This window comes from Emys orbicularis, chromosome 23, assembly GCF_028017835.1.
Source record: "Emys orbicularis isolate rEmyOrb1 chromosome 23, rEmyOrb1.hap1, whole genome shotgun sequence".
Taxonomy (NCBI): Eukaryota; Metazoa; Chordata; order Testudines; family Emydidae; genus Emys; species Emys orbicularis.
The window spans coordinates 19,133,985-19,154,261 of record NC_088705.1 but is presented as its reverse complement, the minus strand read 5'-3'; the positions used below and the strand labels follow the sequence as shown (position 1 = coordinate 19,154,261).

Genomic DNA, 20,277 nt, shown 5'->3' with positions numbered 1-20,277 from the left:
TAGTCACTGGGTCAGTGATTAGGAAGCTTCTTCCAGTAGTCTCACCAAGGGGCATGAGTGATGGTGGGAGCTGGTAGGTGTAGGGGCCAACTGACTTTCTAAGGCTCATGGGAGAGGTGGTGTGTAGGGGACCTGATGAGGTTTATGTAGGCAGGATGTTAATATAAAAAAAAATATGGAGATATACTTATCTCCATAGAGCTGGAAGGGACCCCGAAAGGTCATCGAGTCCAGCCCCCTGCCTTCACTAGCAGGATCAATTTTGCCCCAGATGCCTAAGTGGCCCCCTCAAGGATTGAACTCACAACCCTGGGTTTAGCAGGCCAATGCTCAAACCACTGAGCTATCCCTTGCTATGATTTACTGGGGGTTCTGCCCTCCTGTAGACTGTCCTGCCAGCAAAAGCTGTTTTCATCCACTCCACCCCCTTCTGTCTTTCAGTGGTTCACAGCAGTGGGACTCCCTGCTGAAACATAGGTGTGCCAGGTGGAGAAGGCAGGGAAGAACTTGTGTCTCCTGGTTGCTTTTTCTTTTTGTGCCTGTAGTTCCTCCTAAGTGCTCTTTTCACTTAGATCTGTTTGTTCCCTTATCCCTAGCTCTCTGATGAGGAATCAGCTATTTTCTGGAGTTGTGCATTGTGGAAGACAGGTCTCTGGCTGGGGGACAAGGGCAGAACTGCCAGGAGCAAATTGGTCTGTGTTGTAAGGGAATGCTCAGGAGCAGGAAGAGAAGACACATCTCCTGTTGTTCATGTCAGCAGGACTCCACAGGAGATTCATTAGGTTCAGAAGTGAAGTACTACCGCTCAGCTTTTCTCTGCAGCACTCCCTTCTATCTCCCCCACCTAGCCCTCGTCATTCTTTGAAGTCTACCCATGTTCCCTTGCTGAATGCCCACTCACCACCATCTTCCACATACCCCCAAGTTTCTATGGCTTGCAGGAGTGCCACAAATATAAGGATTACAAGGGGTAGATCTTGGGGAGGTCTGACAAGGCTCACAAAGCTCACCTGGTGGATAGCACATTTATGCAGGTAAAGGCCTCCTTATGTGCTCATAAAGTCCACTGGAGTCTTAACTCCCCTCCTTAGGATGATTGAATTAGTGATACTCCACCTCTGCATGCCTCAAGAATTGGGGGTGTGGTTGGGGAAATGCTCCACAAGATTTGGGGGGCATTGTGGCTAATGAGCTGAACATGAATTTCCAGTGTGATTCTGTGGCCGAAAGGGCAAATGCGATCCTTGTTTGTATAAACAGGAGTCCCGAGTAGAAGTAGAGGTTATTTTACCACTGTTTTTGGCACTGGTCTGACCACTGCTGGAATCCCGTGTCCAGTTCTGGTGTCCAGAATTCAAGGAGGATGTTGATAAATTGGAGAGGGTTCAGAGAAGAACTATGAGAATGATTAAAGGATTAGAAAACATGCCTTATAGAGGTGACTTGATTAAAGTCTATAAGTACTTACATGGAAACAAATATACGATAATGGGCTTTTCAGTCAAGCAGACTGTTGAACCTAAACAAATTCAGACTGGAAGTAAGGAATACATTTTTAACAGTGGGGTATTTAGTTACAGGATCAGTTTACCCAGGGTTGAGGTGGATTCACTGGCAACTTTACAATCAAACTTTACAATGTTTTTTTTTTTTTTTTTTTTTAAAGATATGCTCCAGTTCAAACAAGAATTATTTTGGGGAAGGTTTATGGCCTGTGTTGAACAGGATGTCAGACTAGATGATCACAATGAATCTTTCTAGCTTTGGAATCTATGAGAGAGAAAAAAAAAGCCCATGTTAGCACTTAAAAAAAGAAAGAAAGAAAGTTCACACACAAACGTCAAAGTGTAGTGAAGGTTGTAATGGCGTCCTTAATTCTGGTATTTTCTAATCTTTGCGTGCTTGACTTTACAATCGTAATAACCTACTTGGTTTTTTGTATGGCATATAGAGACCACTTATCTCCATAGTTAGGGTTGAAGTTCAGCTCCTACTTATAAACTTATTTTGACCCCTTTACCCCTAATTTCTCCAAAACTAAACCAATTGGTTTGAAACTTTACTTGTATGATCCTGTGCTAGAGTCAGATTTTTCTGAAGTTTGAGGAAAACTAGATAAGCTATTTTAGGGGAAATTTGAAGGTTCAGAAAATGAGGCGATCTCACCTCTTGACAGTTTTTGTAAATGTTAGGCTCATCATACTTCTAGAGGCTTGACTTAGAACTCCCCTTCTGTTTTAATCTGTCTGTTTGCAGCGATGACTGTCTTTGACTAGTTTTGGGGATTTGATGGTGGAATTATTTAATTATTGAACTTTCTGCATACATTGCCTGACTTTAACTATGGAGCCATGACCAGTGCCTTCATAATATTAGCTAAGTGGAATTTTTTTTATCTTTGCATTATTCTGATGCAGACATTAAACAACTTGAATTTCCCCAGTACTGTTAGGCATTATGGCATGGGTTATGGCATGCGGGGAGTCCCGCAGAGCTTTCGAGGTGAGGAGGGATACTCATGGTGAATCAGGGGGGTAAGGTGAGGTGGGAAAAGAGACAACTTGAGAGAAGTATGGGGAGGAGGAAACTGCTTTCCAAGTACATTCACTTTGCATTTTCTTTCCTCGATGGAGAAAGCAGGGAGTTACGTGGCTACCGGTTGAGCGGTCAGAGGAGGAGCAGAATCTCCCCCAAACTATGCACAACATCTTTGTATCTGACTCCAAAATTCCTCTATTGATACTGATTGTGCACTCCTGTAGCATTTAAACTGACATGTGACCTCTCTTTAAATTGCTCCAGCAAACTATTCCCACTGTAGATGTAGCTGCCAGAAAATGAACTGCTTTAGTTCCTATAACATTGTGGAATCATTCACCAGGACAGTTTCTGTAAAGCATATGGGGTATCAAATATAACATTTAAAGGTGATTGAAACACAAACCTACGAGGGGGGAATACCCAGAACTACTAAGTGCAGTTTTGAGAGCACTCGTGCCTTTTGCCACAGCATCTCTGGGAATCAGGATTTTCTGCACTAGTTGCTATTACAACAAATCCCACTTCTGCCTTGCCATTGAAGGTATACACACACTAGACAGAAGCGGAGGGAAAATGGGACACCCTGTATGAGCAACCTGAAGTAGAAAGAGCAATTACCTCTTACTGCCTGTCGTGCTGGCCAATATTGTCTCATTGTTTCCTTGTGCTCCCTCATCTGTCTGTCTCCATCTGTTATCTCTTGTCTTATGCTTTGGTTGTGAGTTCTTTGGGGGCTGGGTCTGTCTTTTGATTTTGTGTTTGTATAGTGGCTAGTGCCATGGGGTCCTGCTCCATAGCTGGGGCTCCTAACTGCTGTGGTGTACTAATACTAACTGCCTTGAACCAGCCTCTTTTGAATGCTCAGCAGGGCAGGCCTGGAGCCACTCCTGCTGTGGGCTGCAGGCCAGTGGAGGCTGCCACATGGGTAAGGGCCTCAAAGGCGGTTTGGGAGAGTGAATGATGTTGGCATCGGCATCTTGTCTTGGGCCATTGTTAGGAGGTGACCTCCCAATGAAATATTGATTCTTCATTACTGAGCTACTTACAGGCAGGGGTAAAGGGTGTAAGGCATTGGTAGAATTTATTATGTTTTCCCTGATAGGTAAGGAGGCGAGGGGTGAGGACTGGAGGTGAGCATGGACAGACAGGGGGGTGAGGAGGTGAGTGGTGGGGGAGGGGGGCTGGCGGAGGATTAAGGAGGCAAGCGGCGAGGAGTAAGGAGGCAGCAGGGTGAGGAGGGTGGGTGAGGGTCTGGTTGCAAGCGGGAGAGTGAGGAGGCAAGTGGGGGGGGTAAGGAGGTGAGCGTGGGCGGTGAGGACTGGAGGCGAGTGGCGGGTGGACGGGGGGTTAGGAGGCAAGTGGCGGGGGGATAAGGAGGCGAGGTGAGCAGGGGCGGTGAGGAGGAGGGGGTGAGGACTGGAGGCGAGCGGCGGGTATACGGGGGGGTGAGGAGGCAAGTGGCGGGGGGGTAAGGAGGCGAGAGGCGAGGTGAGCAGGGGCAGTGAGGAGGTGGGTGGGGGTGAGGACTGGAGGCGAGCAGCGGGTGGATCGGGGTGGGGAGGGGGGAGGAGGCAAGCGGTGAGGCGGGAGGCCCTGGCGGAGGAGTAAGGAGGTGAGCGGTGAAGCATGTGTGGAGGGGCTGACGGAGGAGTAAGGAGGCAAGCGGCAAGCCAGCAGCAGGGTGAGGAGGCAGGAGTGGGATCTGGCTGCGAGCGGGGCAGTGAGGAGGTGAACAGTGAGCCATCAGCGAGTGGGAGTTCTCGTGACGGGCAGGAGGGTGTCTGTGGCCTGGGAGTGAAGAGGGACACAGGAGGTGGGCCCGGGGTAAGGAGGTGAGTGGTGGGTGCATGGGCAGCTGGTGGAGCCCCCTGACTGCACCCCTTCTGCCTGCGCTCCCGCCCCCTGCACCTGGAGCCACAAGCCCTGAGCACCTCCCCACCCCCTGGGCTGGCCAAAGCCCTGAGACCTGCCCCCCCCTCCTCCCCCACCTGCCCGGAGGAGCTCCGGGCTGGCCGAAGCCCCAAGCCCCCCCAGCTGCCCGGAGGAGCAGCCACAGCCGTGCCTCCCTTTCCCTCCCCAGACCCAAGCCACCCAGATATGTTTTTCATTATTTAGACTTCTATTATGTAAAAGCATTTTAAATTTACTTCAGAATCGTTATACAGACAACCACTTTTACCCAAAAAGCAAAAGAAACAATAATAAAAAAGACAAGAATGTGCAAAGCACCTTATTTGTGTTTCTGTTCCGTAAGGTCCAGTAAAGAATAGAGATAACTGTGCAAGATTTTTATTATTGAGTCTGCAAAAAAAAAAAAAAAAAACCCAAACCTTACATAAATTACAATGATTTGGATGTATATATGTGCAAACTATTTTATTAATTTTAGGAAAAATAAATAATTTTAGGAAAAAGTGTAAGTGCGGCCACCAGCAAGAGTTGGTGGCCACACTTCGAGGCCACCAAAAAATTTGTTGCAAGAACCCCTGGCCTATGGGCCATATATGAGCTAGTAGAGGGCAATTCTCCTGCCCCACACGACCACTCTTGGTGAGATCCGCGTGCACGAATCGTCGGAAACTTTTCCCTCAGCGGCTCCCGTCGGGCCCGCAGGGTCTCCCTTCCCGCCAGAGCGGCGCCCCGCCCTCGCGTATATATATCCCTGCCGGCCCGACCCTCCCTCAGTTCCTTCTTACCGCCCGTGGCGACGTTGGAACAATTCTGTCTCTCGCCTGAGAGTGTCCCTTAGCATAGCCATTAGCAATAGTTATCAGTTCATAATATAGTTAAGTGTTTAGTGTTAAGTAGTTAATTAGTTCTTCACAAAGACCAAAAATATCTTGGTGATAGGGGTTTGGTCAACCCCGGCACCGGCCCTGGGCGGCGGGGCATGCCGCACGCCCAAGGCTTCAAGGCTTGTGCCGCGTGCCACAGGCCTATGCCATTGAGCGACCCGCACGAGTCGTGTCTCCGTTGCCTCGGGGAAGCACACCAGAAGGAGCGCTGTAAAATTTGTAAGGCTTTCAAGCCCAGGACTAGGAAAGAGAGAGACTTTCGTCTTAAACAGCTCCTCATGGAGACGGCGTTACAGCCCTCCTCTTCCGCGGCACCGTCGGCTTCGGTGCGGAGTGCCCCGGCATCGGTCCACGACCCGACACCGGCGGTGCAGACTAAACCTACGGTGCCGCCACGGCGAGATCACGCCCGGCACCGGTCTTCTTCGCCGGCCAAGTCCAAGAGCCAGCCCAAGGCCCGGGGTCGCTCCCCACACAAGAAGGTGGCACCGGCAAAGACCGCAAGTGCGGCCAAGGCCGTGACGGCCCTGATACAGGTCCCGGTACCAGTGGCTCCGGCGCCGAAAGGCCCGTCGAGCCCCGGGACAAGCGCATCGAGTGAGGAGGAAGGGCTGGAGGAACTGTTGGAATAGCCCTCCACCCCGGACACATTTGAGGCAGCAAAGGACCTCATTGAATTGTCCTCCGACAACACACTCCGCGCTAAAGACATTCCGCCGCGACTGCCTTCCAAGGGCAAGCCGGCGATGATGCGCCCATCGCAGTCGCCATCTCGGCACCGTTCACGGCGCCGGTCCCGGTCGAGCTCCGCCTCGGTGGGCTCCCGGCTTCCCGCCGCGCAACGGGCCACCAAACAGCCAGGCCCCGATGCGAGCGAGGCACCGTCCCAGCAGCCCGGCTCGAGCAGGCACCGGGACGCTTCGATGGCGAGGTTCCCCAGACCATCCTCCCGCAGCCGTTCCCAGTCCCGCGGTCAACGGTACCGTTCCAGGTCCAGATCGGCACGGCGCTACTCACGGTCCCGGTCCCGACGGCTCCGCTCTCCGACACCGGACTGGCACCGCCCCACGGCACCGCCGTGGCCCTCTAGGTCACCATCCCTAGCGTTGGAAGAGGGCTCCGGTTTTTCCAGATATGGCTGCAGAGGGCACGCCGCTAGAGAGCACGAGGCCTCTTGGCAACCGCATTGGAGCCATCCTGGACAGTGGCCGTTCTGGACTCCGTGGGCCTATCATCAGCAAGGCCCTCCGTCCAGAACCTCGAGATCGCGCCCCTCAGGAGACCGGTCCCGCTCCCCACGGTGCCGTCCTGCCTCCCGTGCGGAGGCCACGGTCTCCAGACCACCTGACACAGAGAGGGCGGACTCGGCACCGAGCCCGGCACCGTCCCTGACTCAGGGCAGGGGACGCACCCCGGAGGGCCACCCTGCTGAGGAGGAGTTACAGGAGGACGAGGACGCTCAAAAGGCCATGACCTCCTCCTCCTCACCGGACGAAGCCGTGGCGGGCACAACAGTGTCCGGCCCTCCCCCTATTGACCACCGGGCGCACCAGGACCTGCTCCGACGGGTAGCCCTCAACTTGGCACTACAAGCGGAGGAGACGGTTGAACAGGAGGACCCGATGGTGGACATTCTGAGCCCGGAAGGTCCCTCCAGGATCGCGCTCCCGCTCATAAAAACGGTCCAGTCAAACTATAAGACCGTATGGCAAACGCCAGCCTCCTCTGCGCCAACTGCAAAAGGCGTAGAAAGAAAGTACTTTGCCCCATCCAAAGGGTTTGACTTTCTCTTCTCCCATCCGGCCCCATGTTCGCTGGTCGTCTCGGCGGTTAACGAACGGGAAAGGCATGGCCAGCAGGCCCCAGCCCCCAAGGCCAAGGAAGCAAGACGGCTAGACCTATTTGGCAGGAAAGTCTACGCGTCCGGAGGCCTCCAGTTGCGGATCGCAAACCAGCAAGCGATCCTGAATAGGCACAACTTTAACTCATGGGCATCAGTGTCCAAGTTCAAGGACGCCTTGCCTCAGGGCTCACAACCTGAGTTTACGGCCATAGTGGACGAGGGGAAGGCGGTGGCCAAAACCTCTTTACAGGCCTCACTTGACTCTGCCGACGCAGCCGCTAGAACAATCGCGTCAGGCGTTGTAATGAGACGCTCTGCATGGCTGCAGTCTTCTGGCCTCCCCCCGGAGGTACAAAACACCCTCCAGGATCTGCCGTTCGAGGGTTCGGGCTTGTTTTCAGAGCAAACAGACGCCAGACTACATAGCCTCAAGGACTCTCGGGCTACCCTCAAGTCCTTGGGGATGCATACCCCGGTGACGCAGAGGAAGCCCTTTAAGCCCCAACCTCCGCAGAGGCAGTACCATCCTCGCCCTCGGCAAGAGCCGTACCGCAGAAGGGGCAGGGATAACAGGCGTAGACGCAACAATATGCCTGACCAAGGCCAAAACAAACCGCAGCCGGGAAACAAATCAGGGTTTTGAAGCTGCGATCGAGGACAGTGTACCCATCTCCGTTCCGGATCCACCCCTGTGTTTCGGGGACCGCCTGTCTCATTTCTACCGTGCTTGGTCCAGTATAACATCAGACCGTTGGGTCCTCCGCACGGTGGAGACAGGTTATACCCTCCAGTTTTCCTCGCCCCCTCCCTCCCACCCACCAACCCCGTCCCTCTTCAGGGACCCCTCTCACGAGCAACTTCTCATGCAGGAGGTACAGACCCTCCTTTCAGTGGGAGCGGTGGAAGAGGTTCCCCCGGACCTCAGAGGAAAAGGGTTCTACTCGAGATACTTCCTAATTCCCAAAGCAAAAGGGGGCCTCCGTCCTATTCTGGACCTTCGCGAGTTAAACAAATACTTGCTCAAACCATGTTTCCGTATGGTCTCCCTTGGTACCATCATTCCTTCCCTGGATCCGGGGGATTGGTACGCTGCCCTCGATATGAAAGATGCCTATTTTCACATCGCCGTCCGGCCCGCCCACCGGCGATTCCTGCGCTTCACTGTCAACCAGCGCCATTTCCAATTTACGGTCCTGCCCTTCGGCCTGGCAACAGCCCCGCACGTTTTTACAAAATGCATGTCAGTGGTAGCGGCTTTCCTTCGAAAAAGAAGGATGCGCGTCTTCCCGTACCTGGACGATTGGCTCCTAGCGGGCAGGTCGGAGGCGGAGGTTCGCGCCCATGTGACACTGGCGCTGCATTTATTCCGGGAACTCGGCCTGTTGGTCAATGTGCCCAAGTCTTCGCTAGTCCCCACACAGAGGCTGGACTTCATAGGGGCAGTCCTGGACTCGGTGGCGGCACGAGCGAGTCTTCCCGTATCGCGATTCCTGGCTATCCAGGAGGCCATAATCTCCATTCAGCGATTCCCCACGACCACGGCCGGATGTTGCTTACAACTCCTGGGGCACATGGCAGCATGCACACACGTAGTCGGGCTCGCCCGTCTCAGACTCCGGCCTCTGCAGCTGTGGTTGGCCCAGGTGTATCGCCCCAACAGAGACCCATTGGACATGGTCGTCACGATCCCAGCCCGAGTGTCGGGCGCCCTCTGTTGGTGGCTCGATCAGCAGCAGGTTTGCGCGGGGGTCCCGTTCGCCGCCCCACAACCAGCTCTGACGTTAGTGACAGACGCGTCGGACCTGGGTTGGGGGGCGCACCTAGGGGACCAGCGCACTCAGGGCTTGTGGTCCAGGGAGGAACGGTTGCTCCACATCAACCTGAAGGAGCTGAGGGCGGTTCGCCTCGCCTGCCAGACCTTTCACGCCACCATAAGAGGACACAGCGTGTCGGTTCTGACGGACAACACTACCGCTATGTTTTACATAAACAAGCAGGGTGGGTCCCGGTCCTCTCCCCTCTGTCACGAGGCTCTCCTCCTCTGGGACTTCTGCATAGCCCATTCAGTGCACCTTCGGGCGGCATATCTCCCCGGGGTCCAGAACGGCCTGGAGGACCGGCTGAGACGGTCCGATCTCATGCACGAGTGGAGGCTGAGACGAGACGTCCTCCGTTCTATTTTCCTGAGGTGGGGGTTTCCCCAGGTGGACCTCTTTGCCAACAAAGACAACTGCCAGTGCCCGCAGTTTTGCTCGTTCCAGAACCACAGTCCGGGCTCAATGGCGGACGCCTTTGCAATCCCGTGGGGCGGAAGCCTGAAGTACGCCTTCCCCCCGTTCCCACTCATTCACAGGGTCCTCCTAAAAACCCGCAGGGACAGGGCGACAGTCATTCTAATCGCCCCGGCGTGGCCACGCCAACACTGGTTCACAACTCTGTTGGAACTGTCCGTGACCACTCCGATAGCCCTCCCCCTCCATCACGACCTCATCACCCAAGATCGGGGTCGCCTACTCCACCCGAACCTGCTGTCGCTGCATCTCACGGCATGGCTTCTCTGTGGCTAAGTGATGTGGAGCGCAGATGTTCCCACGAGGTCCAGCAAATCCTCCTTGGTAGTAGGAAACCCTCCACAAGGGCAACCTACCTTGCCAAGTGGAAGCGCTTCTCCCTGTGGTGTGAGCCTCAACTCTCCCAGCCCTTGCAGGCCTCGATACCGCTGATTCTGGACTACCTGCTGCACCTCAGGCGTCAAGGCCTTGCCCCCGCTTCTGTTAAGATGCATCTGGCCGCCATTTCGGCGTTCCACCCTGGGGATTCGGGCAGATCCGTCTTCTCCAACCCCACGGTAGTCCGTTTCCTCAAGGGACTGGAGAGGGTGTTCCCTTACTCACGCCCTCCTATACCCCCGTGGAACCTCAATCTGGTCCTCTCTAAGCTTATGGGGCCGCCCTTTGAACCCCTGGCCTCTTGCTCCCTCACGCACCTTTCATGGAAGGTCGCGTTCCTCGTGGCCATCACCTCGGCTAGAAGGGTATCGGAATTGAGGGCCCTCACCTCAGAGCCTCCTTATACCGTCTTTTATAAAGATAAGGTGCAGCTTAGACCCACCCTACATTCCTCCCAAAGGTGGTCACGAATTTTCACATGGGGCAGGACATTTGTTTACCGGTGTTCTTCCCCAAGCCCCATACGGACCCAAGCCATCGCAGCCTACATACCCTGGATGTTCGGCGGGCATTGGCTTTTTATCTGGACCGTACCAGACCTTTCCGTAAATCGACCCAGCTGTTTGTGGCCGTTGCGGATCGGATGAAGGGCCAGCCTATTTTGACGCAGCGCCTGTCGGCATGGATCGTGAGTTGCATACGAACGTGCTACGAGCTCGCCAACATGCCTGCACCTCAGATCAGGGCTCACTCCACTAGGGCCCAGGCGTCCTCGACGGCCTTCTTGGCACAGGTCCCGCTCCAGGAGATCTGCAAGGCAGCCACCTGGTCGTCGGTGCATACCTTCACAGCCCACTACGCGGTCCACCATCAGACCAAAGATGACGCGGTGGTCGGCAGGGCCGTGCTTCAATCAGTTATTCCTTGACTCCTACCCTCCTCCAATGGTAAGCTTGTGAGTCACCTAATGTGGAATGGACGTGAACAAGCACTCGAAGAAGAAAAGACGGTTACTTACCTTCTGTAACTGTTGTTCTTCGAGATGTGTTGTTCACGTCCATTCCACTTCCCACCCTCCTTCCCCTCTGTCGGAGTCACCGGCAAGAAGGAACTGAGGGAGGGTCGGGCCGGCAGGGATATATATACGCGAGGGCGGGGCGCCGCTCTGGCGGGAAGGGAGACCCTGCGGGCCCGACGGGAGCCGCTGAGGGAAAAGTTTCCGACGATTCGTGCACGCGGCGCGCGCACACCTAATGTGGAATGGACGTGAACAACACATCTCGAAGAACAACAGTTACAGAAGGTAAGTAACCGTCTTTTATTGCTCTCTAGCATGGTACACCTGAATAACACAAAGGGAGCAGAAGGCAGCAGAGAGAGTGCCCCAAATTGACTGGGGCACTTTGACCTTTCTGAAATATTTTGAGACTCAGTTCGAAAAGGTTGGACACTCCTGCTCTCTGTGTCCTGATCATGCGGTTAGCTTATTTGCATGGAAGGAGCCAAAATTAGTGTGATGACAGATCACCATGCTTTGTATTAGAGACATATAAGAATAAAATGAATTGCAGGGGTAATTTTGGATTATGTCCATTATGATACATTCTACTTTGCACAGAAGGGAAGATGGGATGCTAGCATCTCTCGGGGGTGGGTAGGATTAAAAGAATTTAAATGGCTTGTTTGAGAAGTACTGCAAGATCCTGGGGCCTGAAGCTGAAGTTATAAAAATTAAAAATGGGAAACGACACAAAGTCTTCATAGTATCAGGGGGTAGCCGTGTTAGTCTGTATCCACAAAAACAACAAGGAGTCCGGTGGCATCTTAAAGACTAACGGATTTATTTGGGCATAAGCTTTCGTGGGTAAAAAACCCACTTCTTCAGATGCATGGAGTGAAAATTACAGATGCAGGCATTGTTATACTGACATATGAAGAGAAGGGAGTTACCTCACAAGTGGAGAACCAGTGTTGGCAGGGCCAATACAATCAGGGTGGATGTAGTTCACTCCCAATAATTGATGAGGAGGTGTCAATTCCAGGAGAGGAAACATTGCTTCTGTAATGAGCCAGCCACTCCCAGTCCCTATTCAAGCCCAAATTAATGGTGTTAAATTTGCAAATGAATTTTAGTTCTGCAGTTTCTCTTTGAAGTCTGTTTCTGAAGTTTTTTTTTTATCATGTATGGCTACTTTTAAATCTGTTATAGAATGTCCAGGAAGATAGAAGTGTTCTCCTATTGGCTTTTGTATGTTACAATTCCTGATGTCCGATTTGTGTCCATTTATTCTTTTATGTAGAGACTGTCCGGTTTGGCCAGCGTACATGGCAGTGGGGCATTTCTGGCATATGATGGCATATATCACATTAGTAAATGTGCAGGTGAATGAGTCCCTGATGGTGTGGCTGATGTGGTTAGGTCCTCTGATGCTGTCGCTAGAGTAGATATGGGGACATTGCCCAAACCATGTGTCAGTATAACAGTGCCTGCATCTGTAATTTTCACTCCATGCATCTGAAGAAGTGGGTTTTTACCCACGAAAGCTTATGCCCAAATAAATCTGTTAGTCTTTAAGGTGTCACCGGACTCCTTGTTGTTTTTTTAAAAGTCTTCATAGGATCCCAGTCCATTTTGGACCAGAAGTGACCGACCAAATCTGTGTTTAAATTGATCCCTCTACAATAGCACATCATGCTACCATTAGACTAGTGAGCCATCCACAAATGCAGTATTAAATACTAGTTTAATTTCTCTTACTCTAAAATGCAATTTGGGACTTCTGATTTGCTACTGTTGTGAACAAAGAAATGATTTAAACTTCTTGCTTCAAGTATTACCTTGCTAGGGAGAGGGTAAGGGAATCTAGTTCATGGCAGCTGAGCATTGGGTGCAGTTTGAGTGCTAGATCTGTTCAGAATAGAATTGTTTTAGAATTAACGGAGTTCCTTGGGTTACAAAGAACAGTCCCTATCAAACCTTGGGAGTTGAGTATCCCAGTGCAAAAAAATGTGTAGGGGGGTGGGGGAGGGAGACAGGGAAAAAGCAACCTTGCAAACAAATTCTGGGGTAGCAATAGCTGTTTAAATCAGGGAACTTACAGGTTTCACTATTTAACTCCAGGACTCAAACACAAGGCTACTTGAATTTAAACAGCTGCTAATAGTAACGGTGTTGCAAACAATGATTAGCTTGTAACTGCAGCCTGTGACTTGTGTACAGAGATTGTCAAGGACAGATCTCTCTCATGGTGTCTTTGAACATTTTCATCTTTGCAGGTGAAAAAGGCCAAGATGCAGGAATCTGGAGAACAAAACTTAAGGTGTGTAGTACTGATTTTTATATTAGTGTTCACCAATTGTCAGTTTCTTGTTTTCATTGTATGCTTCAGTTGAGAAAGCAATTTTATGTTGATGTGTGCATTTTTCACAAGACATGGGCTTTTATCATTTATCTTCCTTTTGTCAAGTAACACAATTTTGAGAAATTTCTGTTTTAAACAAAAATATTCTTTGAGACACAATGAGCTTTTTTAAGAATGCTAAATCTTGCCAAAAGCATTTTCTGTGAATGACTGCATAGAATTTAAATAGCATCAACTTACATCTTGCTTTTAATATTGCGTTGTAGTGCTTTATTTAATACATTCCATGGAGCAGTCAGGTGAGACAACCATTCACTGTGTAAGGAATTCTCTGACTGATAGGATCTTTTATTTTGGAATTAATTCAATGGTACATAGTTTTTGCTTAGTAGCTGCTTTTAAGTACATCTTTACTTTGATAATATTAATCACTATTACTACATTTAGAGAGCAGCATGCTATGTGTGACGGGTTGGATCACAGAAACCCCCTTGGGAGCTGCCACCTGATGTGCCAAGACTACTTCTATCCCTGTTTTCCCTGCCAGTTCAGGACTCCAGCACCCTGTCTTGCTGAGCCAGACACTCCCGTCTTCTCCAACACAGACCCAGGGTCTGAATTACTTGCCCCAAAGCTGCAGGTTTACCTGAAAACAGCTCACAGAAGTGTGCTTGTCTTTAGCACTCAGATGCCCAACTCCCAATGGTGTCTAAACCCAAATAAATCTGTTTTACCCTGTATAAAGCGTATGCAGGGTAAACTCATAAATTGTTCGCCCTCTATAACACTGATAGAGAGATATGCACAGTTGTTTGCTCCCCCAGATATTAATACATACTCTGAGTTAATTAATAAGTAAAAAGTGATTTTATTAAATACAGAAAGTAGGATTTAAGTGGTTCCAAGTAGTAACAGACAGAACAAAGTAAGTCACCAAGCAAAATAAAATAAAATGCGCAAATCTATGTCTAATCAAACTAAATACAGATAAGATCCTCACCAGTTCCAGAATGCTCCCTTTTATAGACTAATCTCTTTTTAGCCTGGGTCCAGCAATCACTCACACCCCCTGTAGTTACTGTCCTTTGTTCCAGTTTTCTTCAAGTATCCTGGGGGGTGGAGAGGCTCCTTTTTTAGCCAGCTGAAAACAAAATGGAGGGGGTCTCCCAGGGGTTTAAATAGACTTTCTCTTGTGGGTGGAGACCCCCTCCTCACCCTGTGTAGAATCCAGTCACAAAATGGAGATTTGGAATCACATGGGCCAGTCACATGCCCATACATGACTCAGGACTTGCAGGTAGCAGCCATTACTCACATGCTACCTTGAACGTCCTCAGGTAGACTTCTTATGTGGATTGGAGTCTTCCAAGCTCTTTTGTCTGTTAAGTGCTTCCTGATTGAGCACTTAATTTGCACATTCCTTTCCCAAGAAGTGACCAAATGTTCTAACTAAGGCTACTTAGAAATCAAGCAATTATAAAGCCAATATTCATAACTTTGAACACACAAATGGTGCCTGCATACAACTAGGATGAACATAACCAGTAGATCATAACCTTTACATAGATATGTTACATGGCATATGTAGCAAAACCCTATTCCAGTTATAGCATACATACATTTATGGGGTACACTGTCACACTATGCATATCAAATTGTATGAGAAAATGAGTGGGACAGCATTGTCTTTTCTGATTGTCTTTCTGTCTTTAATTGGATTGTCATGACCCATGAGTCTCAAACCTGGGTCTGCACGATTTCCAGGAGCAGCCGAGCTCCAGCCCTCCATCTGGCAGTCTGCTGGTGCTCGCCTGCCTGGGACCAAAGAAGCCTAGCTCCAGTTTGAGGCTTTGCCCCTGCAGTCCTATTGGCAGAGTCCCGGAGCAGCTGACTGGCTGGCTGGTCCTACTTAAGCCAGCAGCAGGAACAGGAAGCTGTCCAAACAACTGGGCTCCACCCCATTCTGGACTGCGTGCCTTGTGCTTCCTGCTCCTGCTGCTTGATTTCCTGGCATCTGATTTGTTGTTTTCTGCCCTCTCGGTGTCCTGATCCAGCCTGACTCTGGTTCCTGATTTGTGGTTCTGATCCCCAGTTTGTCTCCTGCTTCTCAGCTCCTGGTATCCTGACCCAGCTGACTCCTAAACCCTGTCTTGTGACCATGGACTCTGGCTCTGACTACTAAGTTTGGCCACCCACGACTCAGCTGTGACATGGATTATTTTTGTCCCTTTGGGATTTTTCACATTTACACATTACAACAAAGCTTATATTAGATTTCCGTGTTCTATTAAAAGTTTATTATTTTGAGAAAATTAGTGAGTTAATACTCTGAAGGAGGTGAGGATTTGAGGTTTGTACAAAGAGATGCAAGGATATCTTTCAGATTCTAGTGTGTTGGTATATGTGAAATAGTGCAGAATGCAGAGTGTTTCCCTAGCAGCCTGTGGCCATTGTTAGCTAGGAAGGTCAAAATCAATTGCTTAAAATTTCCCGTGCTGTTAGTGCACAGATTAGTGATGTTGGTAGCTAATGTGTGCTTTTATCCTTTCAGTCAAGTGAGCACCACAGAAGTCAGTGATCAGAAATCTGAATCTTCAAGCCTTGGCCCAAACCTTCCCATGTCAAGTGAAAGTAAGGCTCGTTCTGACCCTCTCACTCCCTTCTTTGTGTCCATTGGGTCCTCTGCACCAAGCACAAACTTCTTGGTCCTGCACCATTTACCCCACCTTATCTTTCAAATCTAATTACTTATCAGAGGCCATCCCCTGCTTTTGCTCCACTAATGATGCCAATCTCCATCTCCCTCCTGTCAGTTTCTCTCACAGACACCTTCCTGACCTCTCCCACGCACATCCCTGTTCTTGAGAAGAACTCCTGGTCAGAATTCACAAAGGCACTATCGCAACCTCTTAAATCACTCTTTAAAACCTCCCTTTGCTGCGATGTCTACAAATCACTACTGCCTGGCCTTGGTTAGGTTGGTGACCACCTGTGACTACTAATGCAACATTTCTTCCTCTATCATTACCATGTCTTCCCCATTCCCCTATTTGCCTGTTCATTCCTCTTTGTGCATTATCTAAATCCTAGATTGTAATTTCCTTTGGGCAGGGACTTTTGTTTGGTAATGACAAATGAATGTGAACCGTCTCTCATAAATTGTCACTACCTAAACACAAACACTGAGTGGAGTCTTTTACAATCATTTGCACTGCTAAAGCACAGTTAATCGGAAGCTCTCAGAGCTTTACAGAAAAAGTTTCTCAAAACCACTGTGAAGGTAAGTAGTTTCATTTTGCAGATGGGAAACTGAGACGCAGAATAAATAACTCGCGGAAGGTCACACAGTGAGACAGTGGCAGAGGTGGGAAGGGGAGTACATCTTCTGTACTTGATGTGGAGCTAAGTGTCATTAGCATACTGATACCCCTGGAGTTCAGAATGCCTAAAAATGTCCCCTAGTGCCTTTAATACAGATGAACAAGAGGTGACAGAACAGAACTCTGTGAGGGTCCCCGTTTGAGGACTTCCATGGTGCATAGTGTCTACAATCCACTGAGGGCTTGTCTATATGAAGAATTAGTGCATAGCAAGCGGAGGTGTAAATCTATAGTGCACTCTGCTTGCTGTGCACTAACTGGCTGTGTGGACCTTGCTACTGCACTAAAAGTTCTTCAAGTGATGGTCCCTATTGTATTCCACTGTGGTTATGCTTGCACATCATGCGCTCAGAGTCAGAGAATTTGAAAGTAGTGTCAGTTGTTTCCGTGCATGTGCCCTGACTTGCCTCGTGCTTCCGTCCAAGGTGATATAAAGGGTGGGGTGGACCGACTGCATCTCCAGTTCCTTCTCACCACCACATGGTCTGGGTCAGAACCTTCAGTGTCCTCTCTCATGCTGTTCTAATTGCAGTTGTAAATAGCTTTATCAGTTTTTAAGGCAGTTTACCTAGTTTTATTTCATTTCTAGTTTTAATAGTTAATAGTTTTAACAGTTTAGTGAAGACTTCAGGGGTTTCCTGCCCCCATTCGTACCCCTGTTCGGATACCAGACTATGACGAGGACTTTGGGCTTCAAACTGCGCCTCTTGCCCGCTGTCCCTCTCAGTCAGCAACAACCAATTCAACGCTTCCTCTACTGCTTGGGAGAAGCTCACGTCATGGCTATGTGCAGTCCTTCCCCAACTGTACCCGAGAGGGCTGTGCACCTCATCTCCACAAGTATCTCATGGAGATGACCATGAGACTGCAGTCAGACCCAGGCCGGGGAACATCCCTCCTTCCCCACTGTACATCAGCCTGATTCTGCGAGGAGTGTGCCTCCTGGTGCTACGTCCGACTCTGATGCCAGCGGGAACCTCCACCCCCACCACCCCGACCCCATGATGAGGCCTTGTTGGGAGATTAGGAAGTACTCCAATAAGCCTGGGACTAAGTCTTCCTCCAAGTTCAGGAAACTGGACATTCCCTCCACCAGCTCAGCCCCAGGGGCCAAAGCACATTCTAAGTCCCACTGGCCCGAGAAGAAGACCTAAGACCCCCCCTTCGGGGACCACTCTAACAACAGTATTCTTACCCAAAAGGTGAACTCCTTATTACAATGAGAAGTAATAAAACACATTTCTCTAGCATATCAAGGAACAGGTTCTACTCTACTTACTTCCTCATACCCAAGAAGAGGGGTGGCTGGAGACCAAACCTCAGTCTCTGCCACTTCAATTGCTTCATCTGCAAACTGACGTTTTGCATAGTCACATTGGCAGCAATAATTCCATCCTTAGAAAAAGGCATGTGGTTCCCGGCTCTCGATTATGAAGGATGCTTACTTCCACATCGACAACCCACCCTGCCCATAGACATTTTCTCAGATTTATGGTGGGCTCCAACCATTTCCAATACAGAGTACTACCTTTTGGGATAGCTACTGCTCTGAGTCTTCACCAAAGTATTTTATGTAGTAGCAGTTAAAATAAATAAAATAAATTAAGTTCACATCAGGCTTTATGGTCTCCTTGGTTTTCCATACCTTGATGACTGTCTCCTAGCCGCCTGGTCCTGCCAAGAAGCACACTCATCTATCTTCATGTATCAGAGGGGTAGCCGTGTTAGTCTGAATCTGTAAAAAGCAACAGAGGGTCCTGTGGCACCTTTAAGACTAACAGATATTGGGAGCATAAGCTTTCGTGGGTAAGAACCTCACTTCTTCAGATGCAAGTAATGGAAATTTCCAGAGGCAGGTATAAATCAGTATGGAGATAACGAGGTTAGTTCAATCAGGGAGGGTGAGGTGCTCTGCTAGCAGTTGAGGTGTGAACACCAAGGGAGGAGAAACTGCTTCTGTAGTTGGATAGCCATTCACAGTCTTTGTTTAATCCTGATCTGATGGTGTCAAATTTGCAAATGAACTGGAGCTCAGCAGTTTCTCTTTTGAGTCTGGTCCTGAAGTTTTTTTGCTGTAAGATAGCTACCTTTACATCTGCTATTGTGTGGCCAGGGAGGTTGAAGTGTTCTCCTACAGGTTTTTGTATATTGCCATTCCTGATATCTGACTTGTGTCAGGAGGTGCTGTTGTCATCATGAACAGTTCTGACTACCAGAAGGAGGCTGCCAGACAACTCTCCAATACCGAATTCTACAGGTCACTTTCCTCAGATCCCACTGAGGAATACACTAGGAAACTGCACCATCTACTCAGGACACTCCCTACACTAACACAGGAACAAATCAACATACCCTTAGAGCCCCGACCGGGGTTATTCTAGACCCAAGATCCACAAACCTGGAAATCCTGGACGCCCCATCATCTCAGGCATTGGCACTCTCACTGAAGGACTGTCTGGATATGTGGACTCCCTACTCAGACCCTACGCCACCAGCACTCCCAGCTATCTCCGTGACACCACTGATTTCCTGAGAAAACTACAATGCATTGGTGACCTCCCAGAAAACACCATCCTAGCCACCATGGATGTGGAGGCTCTCTACACAAACATCCCACACACAGATGGAATACAAGCTGTCAGGAACAGTATCCCTGATGATGACACAGCACAGCTTGTTGCTGAGCTCTGTGACTTTATCCTCACGCACAATTATTTCAAATTTGGTGACAATATATACCTCCAGACCAGTGGCACCGCTATGGGCACCCGCATGGCCCCACAATATGCCAACATTTTTATGGCTGACCTGGAACAACGCTTCCTCAGCTCTCGTCCACTCACGCCCCTTCTCTACCTAAGCTACATTGATGACATCTTCATCATCTGGACCCATGGGAAGGAGACCGTGGAAGAATTCCACCATGATTTCAACAGCTTCCACCCCACCATCAACCTCAGCCTGGACCAATCTACACGGGAGGTCCACTTCCTAGACACCACAGTACAAATAAGCGATGGCCACGTTAACACCACCCTATACCAAAAACCCACCGACCGCTACGCCTACCTTCATGCCTCCAGCTTCCACCCCAGACACACCACACGATCCATCGTCTACAGCCAAGCGCTGAGGTACAACCGCATCTGCTCCAACCCCTCAGACAGAGACCAACACCTACAAGATCTTCACCAAGCATTCTCAAAACTATGATACCCACACAAGGAAATAGAGAAACAAATCGACAGAGCCAGACGTGTACCCAGAAGCCTCCTGCTACAAGACAGGCCCAAAAAAGAAACCAACAGAACTCCACTGGCCATCACCTACAGTCCTCAGCTTAAACCTCTCCAACGCATCATCAGTGATCTACAACCCATCCTGGACAATGATCCCTCACTTTCACAGACCTTGGGAGGCAGGCCAGTCCTCGCCCACAGACAACCCGCCAACCTTAAGCATGTTCTCACCAGCAACCACGCACCGCACCATAACAACTCTAACTCAGGAACCAACCCATGCAACAAACCTCGATGCCAACTCTGCCCACATATCTACACCAGCAACACCATCACAGGACCTAACCAGATCAGCTACAACATCACCGGCTCATTCACCTGCACGTCCACCAATGTTATATATGCCATCATGTGCCAGCAATGCCCCTCCGCTATGTACATCGGCCAA

General features: G+C 49.9%; 1 protein-coding gene across 2 annotated transcripts in view; it reads left to right on the top strand.

Moving 5' to 3' along the window:
* Positions 1-20,277, top strand: part of EYA3 (EYA transcriptional coactivator and phosphatase 3) — a 146,684-nt gene that overhangs the window by 55,605 nt on the left and 70,802 nt on the right. For both annotated transcript variants that reach the window (XM_065421595.1, XM_065421596.1), the window contains exons 3-4: positions 13,125-13,168; positions 15,762-15,841. In XM_065421595.1, coding sequence (XP_065277667.1) covers positions 13,125-13,168; positions 15,762-15,841 — 124 coding nt within the window. The remainder of the gene's footprint in view (positions 1-13,124; positions 13,169-15,761; positions 15,842-20,277) is intronic.